The following is a 16278-nucleotide window of genomic DNA, read 5'->3' on the forward strand; positions in this document are numbered from 1 at the left end:
TTAGGGTTAGTGTATAATATCATCGGTGTAAAACATAATTTTTCCTGTTGATGAAGCATTCACTAGACACCTCATCAAGTGTTGCAATATTTTAAAAAGTGAATTAATTAATTTAAAACACAAATGATCAAAAACTTTCAGTTTGACTGTCAAGTCAGAAGTTGGTGACTTTTACTCAGATATGCGATCTCGACTACATGTCATCGCTCTGAGAAACACCTCCAAACAGTACCTGAAAAACAACCCTGAAACAGACAGAAAGAGGGGGGGGGGGAAGAGGGAGAGGGAGGGAGGGAGAGAAGGGGTGGAGAGAGACTCCACACCAGAACAGCTCAGTATAATAGGAATCATTTGTTCCTCTTTTCCTCGCGGAATTGGATTTCCATTTGCTTTTGAATTAAAGTTGTCTCTCCAATCTCCTCTTCCACCTTGACGTAATCTCCCCATCTGCATGTGTCCTGCTGTACAGAGGGGCTGCATGTGTCCTGCTGTACAGAGGGGCTGCATGTGTCCTGCTGTACAGAGGGGCTGCATGTGTCCTGCTGTACAGAGGGGCTGCATGTGTCCTGCTGTACAGAGGGGCTGCATGTGTCCTGCTGTACAGAGGGGCTGCATGTGTCCTGCTGTACAGAGGGGCTGCATGTGTCCTGCTGTACAGAGGGGCTGCATGTGTCCTGCTGTACAGAGGGGCTGCATGTGTCCTGCTGTACAGAGGGGCTGCATGTGTCCTGCTGTACAGAGGGGCTGCATGTGTCCTGCTGTACTGAGGGGCAGCATGTGTCCTGCTGTACTGAGGGGCTGGTGGAGGGCTGCATGCTAATGAGGGTAGTCAGCTCCACTCAGGGAGCAGCCAGACTGAGGCGCTTTGATCGCTGGTCCTGGAGCAGATCAGGTTCACTTCTCAGCACACCTCACCTGACTCCGCCTGTGTGTATGTGTGTAGGAGAGAGTGAGTGTGTATAAGAATGTGTGTGTGTGTAAGAATGTGTGTGGATGTTTTAGAGTAATTGCCATTGTGTGTTTGTGTGTGTGTTCCGATACCTTTCGACCGTGTGGCTAAACATAAATCTCCCACAATAACTCTGTCTCCATGGTGACGATGGGACTCTTCCCGTGTGGGGTGTTAGGACCTCGGTGGGAGGTCAGAGTTCACGGAGCAGAGGAAGTGACAAGCTGTGAAATGTAAAAGACCAATTTCTTCCACATGTTGCAGCACTGGGAGAACTGTTGCTTAGCTGTCAGGCAACATCATGTCTAAAATGGGGCAGGTTCCACCCAGCAGACCTGTCACAGCAGACCTGTCACAGCCCGGGTGTAATTAACACGGCTGCACATGCTTAAAGCTGAGCACCCCAGAAACTTTTCAGGACTGTTAAATAAAGATGAGCCCTGGCACAAACGTGATGTATTAATAACAGAGGCACATAGAGGCACATGTCTTTGTACTAGATCAATACCAAATGAGCCGGGGTGGGATTCTCAGCAGTGAGGGGATGTGGGATGACCTGATGACCCAACGAAAAGTGGGTTTCCTAGAAAGGAAGTGACCGCACTTCTACTTCCTGTTTCTGGAAAAGTGACGTTGTCCCTCCTTCCCCCTCCCTATCTCTCCTCCCTGTTCACCCTCCCTGTCTCTCTTCCCTGTTCACCCTCCTTGTCTCTCCTCCCTGTTCACGCTCCCAGTCTCTCCTCCCTGTTCACCCTCCCAGTCTCTCCTCCCTGTTCACCCTCCCTGTCTCTCCTCCCTGTTCACCCTCCCAGTCTCTCCTCCCTGTTCACCCTCCCTGTCTCTCTTCCCTGTTCACCCTCCTTGTCTCTCCTCCCTGTTCACCCTCCCAGTCTCTCCTCCCTGTTCACCCTCCCTGTCTCTCCTCCCTGTTCACCCTCCCTGTTCATCCATTCAATATGTCAAAATAAAAACATTCTTGTTTTTATTGTTGTGCCTCATGCACGCTACAGTATGACCTTCCCACATGGCAGGAAAGACTTGTGAGTAACGCGTGTGTTTGGACTGATCTCCACAGGGGGTCCTGATGTTCCTCCAAGAGTTAGCTCATCCATGTGCTTGGTTCCTGGGAGAAGATGATCTCTGTGTTCCATCCCAGATAGGCCTGTTCTGTCATCTAGAGACACGGGATCTGTCCCGCCAGGCTACATCATTACCATTGTTTGTTCAGTTTGTTTACGTTAGCTGAAAGATTATCTGGATTTTGAGGAAAACACTTTGCCAAACACTCAATATTTGCCATGTGCAAATATTTGACTCAAACAACAATCTTAACAGATCATCTTGTTTATGTTAGGTAAAAGGCCATCCTAATATCTGAGCAAACATTGACGTAGTGCTTAATCACGTGGTCCAAGCTCATCTGGGACAAAGTTGTCCAGGTTGGTGTGTGTTCAGGCTGGTGTGCTGTCTCCAAGCCTGGGAGCTCTGTCACCTCTGAGGACAGCAGGCAAGCCCTGCCACTCTCACCAGCCCCACGTCAGTGACATTAGGTGACATTTGCCCCCCACTGTGGTAGTCATGGAGACGGAGCCCCCCCACCTACCTGTCAGGGAGGAGGATGAACAGGCAGACTCAGCAGGCAGGTGTAGGGTCCACCCCCCGCCACACTGCTCCACGGTGGGCTCCCCTTCCACTCCCCCTCCTCCGCTCTGGATGCACCCGGGGCCTGGCTGCGGTTGCATGGGGGTGTGTGGGGGCGGGGGAACCGGAGGAGGGGCCTGGGGAACCGGAATAGGGGCCTGGGGAACAGGAGCCTGGGGAACAGGAGGAGGGATTGGCAGGGGGACTCTGAGTTGGGAACCCCCAGACTTGTCGCTGGGAAGTCTCCTCACCTGAAGAACAGGGGAGAAGACGAGAGGGAGGAGAGGGGGAGAGAGAGATGGAAGGAAAGAGGGAGAGAGTATTTCAGACTTGAACAAGATGAGCATGTGAGGCCAGGATAGCTGTGATGTGCTGAACAACAGTGATATTACTGGAAGGGTACTAACAGCAGGGCTGCAGGCAGGGCTGCATACGGCATGCATAGGAGAACACTACAAGAGAAACCATTACATAGGGAAGCTTTGTTCTTGCATTTTAATTCAATTAATCTGTCCAGTAATTGGATCAATGCATACACACTAATACGTCCGGATGTGTTTAGTAAAGATGCGGTTTATTTACAATCTGGGGACAATTTACAATGTCTCTGCTAAAGCCATTTCCACACACAGCCCGGCACTGGTGCAGCACAGTCTGTAGACCGTGGGTCACATCAGGGTAGACGCTGTGTATGGCCTGTGGGCTCAACGATCACACTGGTTATGCACACACGCACACACGCACACACACACATCAACAAACACATATAGAAACACAAACAAAAGTGAGGTGCAAGTGTGGAGACAGACAGGTCCAGGACTGACAGACAGACAAGGTCCAGGACAGAGACAGTTCCAGGACAGACAGACAGGTCCAGGACAGACAGACAAGGTCCAGGACAGAGACAGGTCCAGGACAGACAGACAGGTCCAGGACAGAGACAGGTCCAGGACAGACAGACAGGTCCAGGACAGACAGGTCCAGGACAGAGACAGGTCCAGGACAGACAGACAGGCCCAGGACAGACAGACAAGGTCCAGGACAGACAGACAGGTCCAGGACAGACAGACAGGTCCAGGACAGAGACAGGTCCAGGACAGACAGACAGGTCCAGGACAGACAGGTCCAGGACAGAGACAGGTCCAGGACAGACAGACAGGTCCAGGACAGACAGACAAGGTCCAGGACAGACAGACAGGTCCAGGACAGACAGACAGGTCCAGGACAGACAGGTCCAGGACAGAGACAGGTGCAGGACAGACAGACAGGTCCAGGACAGACAGGTCCAGGACAGAGACAGGTCCAGGACAGACAGACAGGTCCAGGACAGACAGGTCCAGGACAGACAGGTCCAGGACAGAGACAGGTCCAGGAAAGACAGGTCTAGGAGAGACAGACAGACAGGTCCAGGACAACATAACTCTTACCACTCCAGGGAGAGATTACACAGACTCACTCACATACACACACCTGGATGTACAGGTTGCAGAGCCAGGTGTCCAGGTCTGACGACATGAGCGCCTCGATCTTCCTGAACTGGTCCAGTCGTGGCGAGGGCCCCCCTCGGAGCAGCGGGGCACGGAAGCTGCCCTGGACGGGCTGCAGGGAGAGGCCACACAGGGGCCAGGGGGCCCAGCCCAGCACGGCCCCCCCTGGGCACGACCCCATCTCCAGCAGCTGGAACATCATCACCATAGAAGAACTTCTGGAGGTAGGCAGGGTCTGGACACACACACACACAATACACGGCTGAATATTTACATACACATTAGTTTAATACATGCACACACTAATATTTAAACACTCATGTTAATATGCACACAGACAAACTTATGGTCATATCCACAGTAATCTTATACACACACACTCATGTTAATACACACACACACATGTTAATACACACACTCATGTTAATACACACACACACACTATAGGGGCATGGGGGTGGGTGGTGAAGACAGTTAAGTGCTGTAAAACATGCTAATGTGCTGTGGTTCATCTGAGCCGGATCCTGCTCTGGGTTAGACCTAACCCTAACCACCAAACAGCAGATCGGACATTTTTGTTCCGGTGTTTGTTTCAAACGATCTGGCAGAACGCCAAGAGCGTTGTCACGGTGATGGTTTGAACAGCAAAAAGTCATATATCTGTCACAGTCAGCTATCTAACTCTGTTTACAGTAACTATCTTTGTAACACTATTTACTTTTGGCCAACCAGTTTTCTTCATTCATACCGATGTCTCATTGGTTGAAGAGGTTTAGGTGTGTATGTATGTGTGTGTGTGTGTATAAGTGTGTGTGTGTGTGTCAGGTGAGGACTTGGTCTGTGCAGTGTAGAACTCAGCTACACCAGTACAACATGACAACTATCATCAACTATCAACACCCATCTGAGCCCAACCCTGCCAGGAGGAGAGCCAGGTCAGAGCCACCAGACTGGACAGAAGGACTCTTTTAGAACCCTTTCATCTGTGCTTCCTACCAGAGGAACATTCCTGACCAACTCCTTCTCTGGAGAAACGAAAGGGGATAAGAGAGAGACGCTTGGTTGAGTTCATCATCCATCCCTGCTCAATGTGCTGCTTCCCACTAGCTGCAGGCCCTGCCAAGCCTCTCCTTCAGTCCAGGATCTCCAAGACAGATCAAACTGTTCCTTCTAAACCAACCCCAACACACAAAAAGAGATAAAGGAAGGTAGAAAAAAAAAAGCTCCTATCCTCCTACTATTGCTAATTCCTGCTTTCCTCTGAAGGATGCACTACCAGTCGTTCTAACGTGGCCAAGCGCTCCCTCCAACACGCTGGTCTCTAACGTGGCCAAGCGCTCCCTCCAACACGCTGGTCTCTAACGTGGCCAAGCGCTCCCTCCAACACGCTGGTCTCTAACGTGGTCAAGCGCTCCCTCCAACACGCTGGTCTCTAACGTGGCCAAGCGCTCCCTCCAACACGCTGGTCTCCGCCAGATCCGGCTCTCGATCCCGTCCTGTCTGTCGTCTGTGGAGGAGGGCAGCCAGGGGAGGAGGGGGACACGACACTACAGCAACTAAACCTTTTTCTATTCCAGATCCACACTGAGGTCCACATTGAGGTTTTGCCAAATGTGCTGCCTTTCTTTCTGTCTGAGCTGCAGATGAACAGGCTGGATGAAGACGCCCACACTGACAGTGTCCACATGTGCTAGGAAAGGCCTTTCTGGTTACTGCTGGAAGACTGTCAGCACAGCACTTGCAGAATCCCAGAAGAACCCATCTGATGGAGATGGAGAAGCCCACAGTGGCTTTGGCAGTTCATTGTTGCAGTTAACATGGTTTAGACGTAAATGAGTTAGGCATTTCCAAGCTGAAGACCCACAAAGGTTTTAATCTCAGAAGGGTAATCCTTGTCCCTGTTGGTTTTGAAGCTACTTTAAGGATTTGTTTCTCAAGCTGTTTTGGGAGTAGTGAAAAATAACTAGAAAACACAAAATGGTGACTGTAATAGCAAGAGTAACTGGAAGAGCAAACAGTATCTTTAAGACATATACATTGTTCCCCTAATCACAGGCCACAAACTTTCTCTGTGATATAAACTAAAAAATTCATGACATTTTTCCTTCATTTTAATTCCAATACAACATCCCAGGCCTTCTATAAATGAATCACCCTAACCACCCAACCCCCCTAACCCTATAAATGAATCACCCTAACCCTAACCACCCTAACCCTATAAATAAATCACCCTAACCCTAACCACCCTAACCCTATAAATGAATCACCCTAACCCTAACCACCCTAACCCTATAAATAAATCACCCTAACCCTAACCACCCTAACCCTATAAATGAATCACCCTAACCCTAACCACCCTAACCCTATAAATGAATCACCCTAACCCTAACCACCCTAACCCTATAAATGAATCACCCTAACCCTAACCACCCTAACCCTATAAATGAATCACCCTAACCACCCTAACCCTATAAATGAATCACCCTAACCCTAACCACCCTAACCCTATAAATGAATCACCCTAACCCTAACCACCCTAACCCTATAAATGAATCACCCTAACCCTAACCACCCTAACCCTATAAATGAATCACCCTAACCCTAACCACCCTTATCACCCTAACCCAGGGGTGTCCAATCCTGGTCATCGAGGGCCACTGTCCTGCATGTTTTAGATGTTTCCCTGCTCCAGCACACCTGTTTCAAATGAATGGGTCGTTATCAAGCTCTGTGGAAGCCGGGTAATGACCATTCTTTTGAATCAGGTGTGCTGGAGCAGGGAAACATCTAAAACATGCAGGACAGTGGCCCTCGAGGACCAGGATTGGACACCCCTGCCCTAACCCTAACCCTTAAATAAATGAATCATCTCTCTGGTCTGATTTACATGCATGGATTAAATGTCCAGTTTTATTCATCCTGGAAATCCCTGAAGACTAACCAGAGGCTCCACAGCATAATACCATGTCTCTCTACAAATACACTCTCACTGTTGAAAATCACTCTCATATACACTCACTGTTTAATATCACTCTCATAACCTCCCCTCATTCAGTTTCCCCTCTGTCTCTCTACAGCCAATCTGTCAAGCTGCGGAAACAGGAGATGGAGTTGGAAATATTACTAAGTATTAGTATTACTAAGTAGTAGTAATATTAAGTATAAAGTTGAAACGACACACAAAACCTACAGAGCTGTTATTTAAATATTAGGTGTTTGTTTCTTTTTACCTGACAGATCACCTCTGCTTGGTTTTGGAGACAACATTCAACAGATCCCAGATTGGATTTCACTTCAAACACTTTTCCCCCTCTTGAAAGTGTGTGTGTTTTCATCCTGAGTCTTAAGTGTCAAAATTACTTTCAGATGAAGAATATGTTTTGTTATATCCATTTTTTTCCTACATCATACATTCTGTCTCAGAAGGACTTGACTGGAAGTGGTCTCCTAACACTGCGTCTCAATACCCACTGTCTTATTGAATGAACTCTCTCAGCCACAAATCACATCCTGGTTTCCCTGCTGAATAAAAACCCATTCCTCTCAGCAGAGAGAAGAGAGTGCTGTGTCCCTGTCACCATGTCAGGGAACTTCCTCCACGCAAGAAATGTTGCCTCTTCAAAGAATCCATTTCAACTGCATGTCACGACCAAGATGAAACCTAATCAACAGATTTCTCAAATACCCATATAGCTTTTCAATAAAAATGCAAAATTTTCACACTTGAACGTCACTAGTCCAGGGAATCTGAAGGGAGAATATTTACACTCATACAAACCAACCATGACCACCAACCATGACCACTCAACCATGATCACCAACCATGACCACCAACCATTAAACCAACCATGACCACCAACCTTGAACACCAACCATGACAACCAACCTTAAGCTTCAACCAAGAGCAGCTTACCATGACCAGGCTCTGGTTGAAGTGCAGCTCTGCATCAAAGAAGCGTCCTTGGTGCTCCACAGGCCTGGTGGTCCGTGCCCAGCCCGTCTCCTCATCCTCAGCCTGGCCCAGAGGCGTGGCCCCCAGCCGGGAGAGCAGGGCCAGGCTGACGGAGTACAGGCCCCTGGGGAGCTTGTCCCTCACGCCACGCAGGCAGCGCACACACACCTCCACATACCCAGAGATGCCCTCCTCCTGGGGAGCATAGGGCCAGTCAGTAGGAGCATTAGCATCAGTGGTAAGAGCTGGGTCAGCATTAGCGGTGAGAGCTGGGTTAGTGTTAGCATCCATACTGGAGGGAATAGTTAGCATTTAGCATTCGCCTCAGGGCTACATGCATGAATCTAGTGAAGGGTTAGCATTAGCTTTAGCCTGAAGGTTACATGCAGGGTTTTTTTGCATTGAAAATAAGGCAGCCCGCCTAAGCCTTCTAGCTGAAATAGGGCAACAAAAAACAAAAAAAATCCCTGTATTGCTGTAATTCGTGCATCCCACAATTCCGCAGAGCTTGTTAGGTTATACGCAGGATAAGTGGAAGACAAAGATTACCAACCGAGGTATGCCAACTTACAGAATCACCTGCCTGAACTAGTCTGGAGAGACGGTCAAAACAGTCGAAAGCATTCAGTAAGCTGTTAACCGCCACAACAAAAATAATAATACAAAAACATATTTGTCACCAAATGATTGTTTAAAGGTTATTCATTGTTCTTGTCATTGACAGAACATGGACAAGAGAAAAGGGGAAATTAAACTGTAAATTGCATTTAAAAAGTACAATGTTCAAGAGGAAAAGCTTGATAATTGCTAGCCAGGAAAAACCTTGAAATGATGGATTTAAATAAAGATTTAACCATAGCAACCGTCTGGAAGCTACATGCTAGGTAACATTAGTCGGGACGCTACATCATGGTGAGGTAGCCTCAATGTATATTCCCTTTCACTCCAGTAAAGCCAGAGTCTCTCTCTCAACCAGAACCTGACTGATTCACTGAGGAAACATTAACTTTAAGATCTGTTTACCCTAAACATGTGTGTGTGTGTGTGTGTGTGTGTGTGTGGTTTGTGTTTACTGTACATCCGGTGCCCCTAGAAACATTCCTTGTGTACATGTTAACAATTACCCAAAACTCTCTGTTCCCTCAAGGAAAATCTGAGCTGCCCTTCTTGTCCTGTTGGTGTGGTAAAGGCTTTCCTCTGCACCCCTCAACACCCCTGAACCCCTGCTTGCCTCCCCTCCACACCCCTGCTAGCCTCCCCTCCACACCCCTGCTGGCCTCGCCTCCCCTCCACACCCCTGCTGGCCTCGCCTCCCCTCCACACCCCTGCTGGCCTCGCCTCCCCTCCACACCCCTGCTGGCCTCGCCTCCCCTCCACACCCCTGCTGGCCTCGCCTCCCCTCCACACCCCTGCTGGCCTCGCCTCCCCTCCACACCCCTGCTGGCCTCGCCTCCCCTCCACACCCCTGCTGGCCTCGCCTCCCCTCCACACCCCTGCTAGCCTCCCCTCCCCTCCACACCCCTGCTGGCCTCGCCTCCCCTCCACACCCCTGCTAGCCTCCCCTCCACACCCCTGCTAGCCTCCCCTCCACACCCCTGCTGGCCTCCCCTCCACACCCCTGCTAGCCTCCCCTCCACACCCCTGCTAGCCTCCCCTCCACACCCCTGCTAGCCTCCCCTCCACACCCCTGCTGGCCTCCCCTCCACACCCCTGCTGGCCTCCCCTCCACACCCCTGCTAGCCTCCCCTCCACACCCCTGCTGGCCTAGCCTCCCCTCCACACCCCTGCTAGCCTCCCCTCCACACCCCTGCTAGCCTCCCCTCCCCACTATACCCCTGCTAGTCTCATGACAACACCCTCAGGTGTAAATACAGCCACTGTCTCAACAGCACAAACAATCTAACTAGAATTCCAAAATAATTTTGGAAGCGAAACCAATTAATCCGTTTTCCAAGCCGTTTCATCGCAGCCCCCACCCACCCCCCAAACTATACACACATACAATTGTATGCTGTACGGCTCATCTGCTGTACCTTCTGTAGAATCAGTTTTCCACTTTGAATAAAAGCATCATCAGCTACAGAGTGAATCAAAGGGAAGGTAAACATTTAAACATTCTACATGTACACCCACACACCCACCCACCCACACCCACCCACCCACACACACAGGCTTGCAGGAGGATTCTCCCAGTGCCCAGCTCTCTGCCAGTCTTACTGGGGCAAAGCCCCTCCCTGAGCCCCTCAGTAATGCCCTGCAATCTCCTCGCTGAGCATCTCTGCAGACCGAACAACAAAACACTTTAGGAGGAAGTGAAATGAGTGTAATTGCTGGTAAAGCGGTTTAGCGGCCACATCCTGCAGGTTGGGCTGTGCGCTCTCACCGCTGGGATGGCAGGAGGGCTCCCCAGCTAGGAGCTCTACAGCATGTGGGTTTGGACGTATTATTATGTTCATATATTGCTATTATGTTGTTAATATAATGTTCATATTTTTGTTGAGTGGCTAATAAGCTGTCATTAAATTGTTATTCTGTTATATGATTAGTAAATTGTTAATGTGATTATTATTATTATGCTATTGTTTTTATTGTGTTATCATTGTGTTGCAACCAAGTACAGATCCACTGTGATCAGGGGGTTGGTGGGCTGGTGCAGGGAGGTGAGGGGCCTGGTGCAGGGAGGTGAGGGGCCTGGTGCAGGGAGGTGAGGGGCCTGGTGCAGGGAGGTGAGGGGGTTGGTGCAGGGAGGTGAGGGGGCTGGTGCAGGGAGGTGAGGGGGCTGGTGCAGGGAGGTGAGGGGCCTGGTGCAGGGAGGTGAGGGGCCTGGTGCAGGGAGGTGAGGGGGCTGGTGCAGGGAGGTGAGGGGGCTGGTGCAGGGAGGTGAGGGGCCTGGTGCAGGGAGGTGAGGGGGCTGGTGCAGGGAGGTGAGGGGCCTGGTGCAGGGAGGTGAGGGGCCTGGTGCAGGGAGGTGAGGGGCCTGGTGCAGGGAGGTGAGGGGGCTGGTGCAGGGAGGTGAGGGGGCTGGTGCAGGGAGGTGAGGGGGCTGGTGCAGGGAGGTGAGGGGGTTGGTGCAGGGAGGTGAGGGGGTTGGTGCAGGGAGGTGAGGGGGTTGGTGCAGGGAGGTGAGGGGGCTGGTGCAGGGAGGTGAGGGGGCTGGTGCAGGGAGGTGAGGGGGTTGGTGCAGGGAGGTGAGGGGGCTGGTGCAGGGAGGTGAGGGGCCTGGTGCAGGGAGGTGAGGGGCCTGGTGCAGGGAGGTGAGGGGTGAGGACAGATGGTGCAGGGAGGTGAGGGGTGAGGACAGATGGTCCAGGGAGGTGAGGGGTGAGGACAGATGGTCCAGGGAGGTGAGGGGTGATGGTTCTTTCATCACAGAGCTGTTGTGCCCCAGCCTCAGATCAGACTAAAGAGCCCCGGTACATAGTAGCGGTACACAGTCTACAGTACAGTAGGGTTCCAGCAGCAGATCAAGGCCCTGAGCCTTCAGCTGGCCTGCGGCTGACAGCCCTCACAGATATCTGTTCAAGGTTACACACTCACTCATCTCACACACACAATACTCTTTCACATACAGGAAATGCCACATACAAAAACTTCTTTTCTTTCTAAGTACAGCCTAATATTCAGAGATTAAGCTTTCTCCTTAATTATTTTCATTTTAATTAGTAAATCTTAATTAACAATGAACATTTACCCTTAAAAAATTTTGGCTTCGGAATGAAGGAGGGGGAAAACTAGAGAATAAATATGACAGTGTTCGTGGGACCCCAGGGCAGGATTACTGATGCAGGCACACTCCCTTATTAAACACATTCTAAATTAAATGCCTCCATGAATTTTGCACAGAAATATATTTTCATAGTTTTGCATGCCAAATGTGACATTTTATATTTCAGATTCATCTGCCGCAGTCATTTTGGGGAAATGTCATATAAACAAAGATTTTGTCATTTACCAATGGAAATTACTATGCATGGCAGCCTGGCCACCCCCCCTCCCCCCATTCCCCCCCTCCCTTCGCCTCGGCTGCCTGTTTCAAGTCAGCAAGCCATAAAAAATCTTTATCTCTCTGAAACACAGCAATTTGGGAGATAATCGAATGGTGACTGGGGGGCAGAAATGCCAGTCTGAGGAATTATACCACAATCTCCCCTGCGTTTACAACCTTCCTCAAAGCCAGTTGTCACCCTGGAAGGAAAAGCTGACTGAAGATTCATTACAACTCTAACCCTGCATGGAGGTACCCTGCCTCGAACTAACCCTGCATGGTGGTACCCTGCCTCTAACTAACCCTGCATGGTGGTAGCCTGCCTCTAACTAACCCTGCATGGTGGTACCCTGCCTCTAACTAACCCTGCATGGCATGGTGGTACCCTGCCTCTAACTAACCCTGCATGGCATGGTGGTACCCTGCCTCTAACTAACCCTGCATGGAGGTACCCTGCCTCTAACTAACCCTGCATGGTGGTTCCCTGCCTCTAACTAACCCTGCATGGAGGTACCCTGCCTCTAACTAATTCAGTGGTGAATGTAGGAATTCTTGACTGTGTGGTGTGAGTGTGAGTGTGTGTGTGTGTGTGCTAGTGGGAAAGAAGGGCAGATTGAAAGAATGAAGGAGAGAGGTAACACATAGCTGTCAGGATCCATTCAGACCAGGATTTCACATCATTACATCAGTTGACTTCAGTAAACGCTACGTTCCCTCGTCTCATCCAGTGACATCTTACATCAGGACACAAAGAACCCTGCCCACATAAACAAACAAATGCACTTCCTGTTGATGTGCCTTCTATTTCCTCTCTGGGATCCTACCTGCCAGAGTAGACGCGTTTCTGCAGCCCAGGGAGCAGAGGGTCCCGGGAGTTCTGTCGTCAGGTTGCCGTTGGCGATGACTTCCCCCTGTTGTTCCCATGGCCCCCTCAGCGACAGGCTCTCAGCTCTGTGTACACAGCAGCTAACCTTGTTAGCCACCGCTGCACATCCCACTTCCCTTGTTCCACTGTTGCCAACAGCGTCCAATCTAATAACACCACAACCAACATCAGCCACTGCTCCTCCCCCAACTCCCAGCTCGGCCTTTCAATCTGATCACAGCTAATGTAATACAGTCTCCTCTCCTATCTCCTTACCTCTTGTCTCATCCTCTCCTGTCTCCTCCTCTACTCTCCTCCTCTCCTGTCTCCTCTACTCTCCTCCTCACCTCCTCTCCTGTCTCCTCCTCTCCTATCCTGTCTCCTCCTTTACTCGCTTATCTCCTCACCCCCTCTCCTGGTTTAAAGAAATACAAATTATTGTTCCACATCGAAGGCTACAGTTTCTATCCTTGTATAAAGTATTTCACACATTTTCATCAGTCAACAACAAGGCACAGAGTGCTTCCTAATGCAATTATTCAACCTCCATTAAATAAAAAACAGTGAAAGAGACGAATAAATGAATTACACGTTGCTTTTTCTACATGTCGGGATCCTTATCTGGGTGTGAGGAGTGATCCCTCGTTGAGTCTCAGTGATGTAGCCCCAGGTTGTGAACACATAGCCTCCCATGTCTACCAGCCACCCACCAACCATATCAGAAGGAATTTACTGGGTTCAAGGCTGTGTACAGAAGGTCATCTCCAACTGGATTCAACTGACAGCGCTGGTGTCCAACTAACCACCCACTACAAACAGCAAGCACACAGACTGAGCTACTCTCTCTTGATGTTATCATGTCAGCCTTGAATGGTAGATCATAATTACTCCAAACTTAAACATGGCTGCTGCCTCGGGGCCAGCGGAGATGCGTGATTCCAGACTGGAGTGGATGGAGCTAAGATGGCGTCTCTTCTCTTCAGAGCACAACGACATGGACAGGTTTCTTCATGCCTCCCAGCCATCTTACCCACAATGCAGCAGTGGGCTGCGCCAGTCATCACAGCACAGGGTGGAGCACATATAAATGATACGTCTGTTCAAATGTCAGCCAAATACAAATGGTTTACACCAAATTAATGGTTGTGTTCATGGCTGTATATGCATGCTGGTGATGGAGTGCAGTAGTGTGACGGTGTGGCAGGCTGGACCCACCGTGGAGCCAGGTGTGGGTCTGGGTTCTGGACCCACCGTGGAGCCAGGTGTGGGTCTGGGTTCTGGGAACACAAACAGCTGCATCAAACTACAAAGCTACGTGTCAGACACTCAGCACACAACAGCACCATTTTTTTTATGTTTGTTTATTCTATGTGAAACTCTGTTGTATGTGTCTTATTGCTTTGCTGTATCTTGGCCAGGTCGCAGTTGTAAATGAGAACTTGTTCTCAACTAGCCTACCTGGCTAAATAAAGGTGAAATAAAAATAAAAAATAAACAACATTCTGTACTGTTACTAGTGTTTAAATAACAACTCATAACATTTAGTCATTTAGCAGACGCTCTTATCCAGAGCGACTTACAGTAAGTACAGGGACATTTAAAGCACTTATATAGTGCTGATTGTTTCTGTATGTATAAATCATTCCACAAACAGAAAATATTATCTAATATCTGTACTCTGAATATGTTTTGAGATGCAGAGTAGTACCTTAGTTTTACTTCTGAGGAAGGATTTGAGTTTTGAATTCCAGTTACATTTCCCTCTCTGATGCTGTGATTTCTGCAGGGGTAAAAACAGACACCTAGAATGTCCCGAAGCATAACACAGGGCTTCACAGATCATTTTATTGTGATTATTTGTGATTTTATAGCTGATCATTTTATACTGATTAATGGTAATTGTATGCTGATTATTATATAGTAGTGTGAAGTCACCTACTGCTTGATGAATATTTCTGCCTCTACTCTTCACTGCCTCCACTCTTCACTGCCTCCACTCTTCACTGCCTCCACTCTTCACTGCCTCCACTCTTCACTGCCTCCACTCTTCACTGCCTCCACTCTACACTGCCTCCACTCTACACTGCCTCCACTCTACACTGCCTCCACTCTACACTGCCTCCACTCTACACTGCCTCCACTCTTCACTGCCTCCACTCTTCACTGCCTCCACTCTACCTCCACTCTACACTGCCTCCACTCTTCACTGTCTCCACTCTACACTGCCTCCACTCTGCACTGCCTCCACTCTTCACTGCCTCCACTTTTCACTTCAAATATGTGGATTCTACTAAGCTTGAAGGTGCAGTTGGAGAATAAATCCACATTCTGAATGTGTGTTAGAGCAGCAGTCTGCAGTAGAGCAGTCTGCAGTAGAGCAGTCTGCAGTAGGGCAGTCTGCAGTAGAGCAGTCTGCAGTAGAGCAGTCTGCAGTAGAGCAGTTTGCAGTAGAGCAGTTTGCAGTAGAGCAGTCTGCAGTAGGGCAGTCTGCTGTAGAGCAGTAGAGCAGTCTGCAGTAGGGCAGTCTGCAGTAGGGCAGTCTGCAGTAGGGCAGTCTGCAGTAGAGCAGTCTGCAGTGGAGCAGTCTGCAGTAGAGCAGTCTGCAGTAGGGCAGTCTGCAGTAGAGCAGTTTGCAGTAGAGCAGTCTGCAGTAGAGCAGTAGGGCAGTCTGCAGTAGGGCAGTCTGCTGTAGAACAGTCTGCAGTAGGGCAGTCTGCAGTAGAGCAGTAGGGCAGTCTGCAGTAGGGCAGTCTGCAGTAGAGCAGTAGAGCAGTCTGCAGTAGAGCAACTCTCCAGCTGATCATCCTCATGACTCAAGTCTAGCTGCTGTCTCCATCCCGCTGCCTCAGTGGACACCCCTGGCTACCACATCTCTCTCTCTATGTTTGGTCTCATTTGCAACTCCTAATTCTCTCTCTCTTTTCAAGTGAGATTATGTCTATAAATACGCTCCATAGTTTTCTTCTGCAGTTTAGATATGCATTAATGTTTGTGTTTTGCTGCATCAATGGGACTTCCCATTCCTCCTGCTCCCCTGCTCTCCCCTTGTGCTTCTGATATAGGACTCATTTCATAAGCTTCTTCACATCTTTACGCTACTTCACTAAATCCCTTCTCTAAAAACACAAGCAGCTGAAAAAATAGTCATGCTCTATTTTTCCTGAAAAGAGTCTTAAATGGTTGACAAACCGAGGCGGAAATCCAGACTTGAAGAAACAGAAGTATAATGAAAACAACACTGTAGCCACAAAAACTAAATTAATAGATTTTGTTGTTGTTGAGAGAACACATTCTATTTTCACACAACATTCGATTTAAATCAACTCTCTAAATCTGGGCTATAGCTGAATCAACAACACATTAAGTAGCTTGAATTCACGTCACACAGACACATTTCAC

The 16278-nt window shown here is 49.3% G+C and overlaps 1 protein-coding gene across 10 annotated transcripts in view; it reads right to left on the reverse strand.

Moving 5' to 3' along the window:
* Positions 1-16278, reverse strand: part of LOC124462461 — a 61340-nt gene that overhangs the window by 30791 nt on the left and 14271 nt on the right. For 8 of the 10 annotated variants that reach the window (XR_006955432.1, XM_047014029.1, XM_047014028.1 and 5 more), the window contains 6 exons: positions 14588-14659; positions 14095-14156; positions 12839-12965; positions 7991-8224; positions 4061-4312; positions 2553-2841 (listed from right to left, as the gene is read on the reverse strand). Coding sequence is in view for 9 of the 10 variants with exons in the window: in XM_047014029.1 (XP_046869985.1) it covers positions 2553-2841; positions 4061-4312; positions 7991-8224; positions 12839-12965; positions 14095-14156; positions 14588-14659 (1036 nt within the window). In the remaining variant the exon portion in view is untranslated. The remainder of the gene's footprint in view (positions 1-2552; positions 2842-4060; positions 4313-7990; positions 8225-12838; positions 12966-14094; positions 14157-14587; positions 14660-16278) is intronic. The other 2 variants (XM_047014031.1, XM_047014033.1) reach the window with 2 other exon arrangements.

The sequence above is a fragment of the Hypomesus transpacificus genome, unplaced genomic scaffold (assembly GCF_021917145.1).
Source record: "Hypomesus transpacificus isolate Combined female unplaced genomic scaffold, fHypTra1 scaffold_214, whole genome shotgun sequence".
NCBI lineage: Eukaryota > Metazoa > Chordata > Actinopteri > Osmeriformes > Osmeridae > Hypomesus > Hypomesus transpacificus.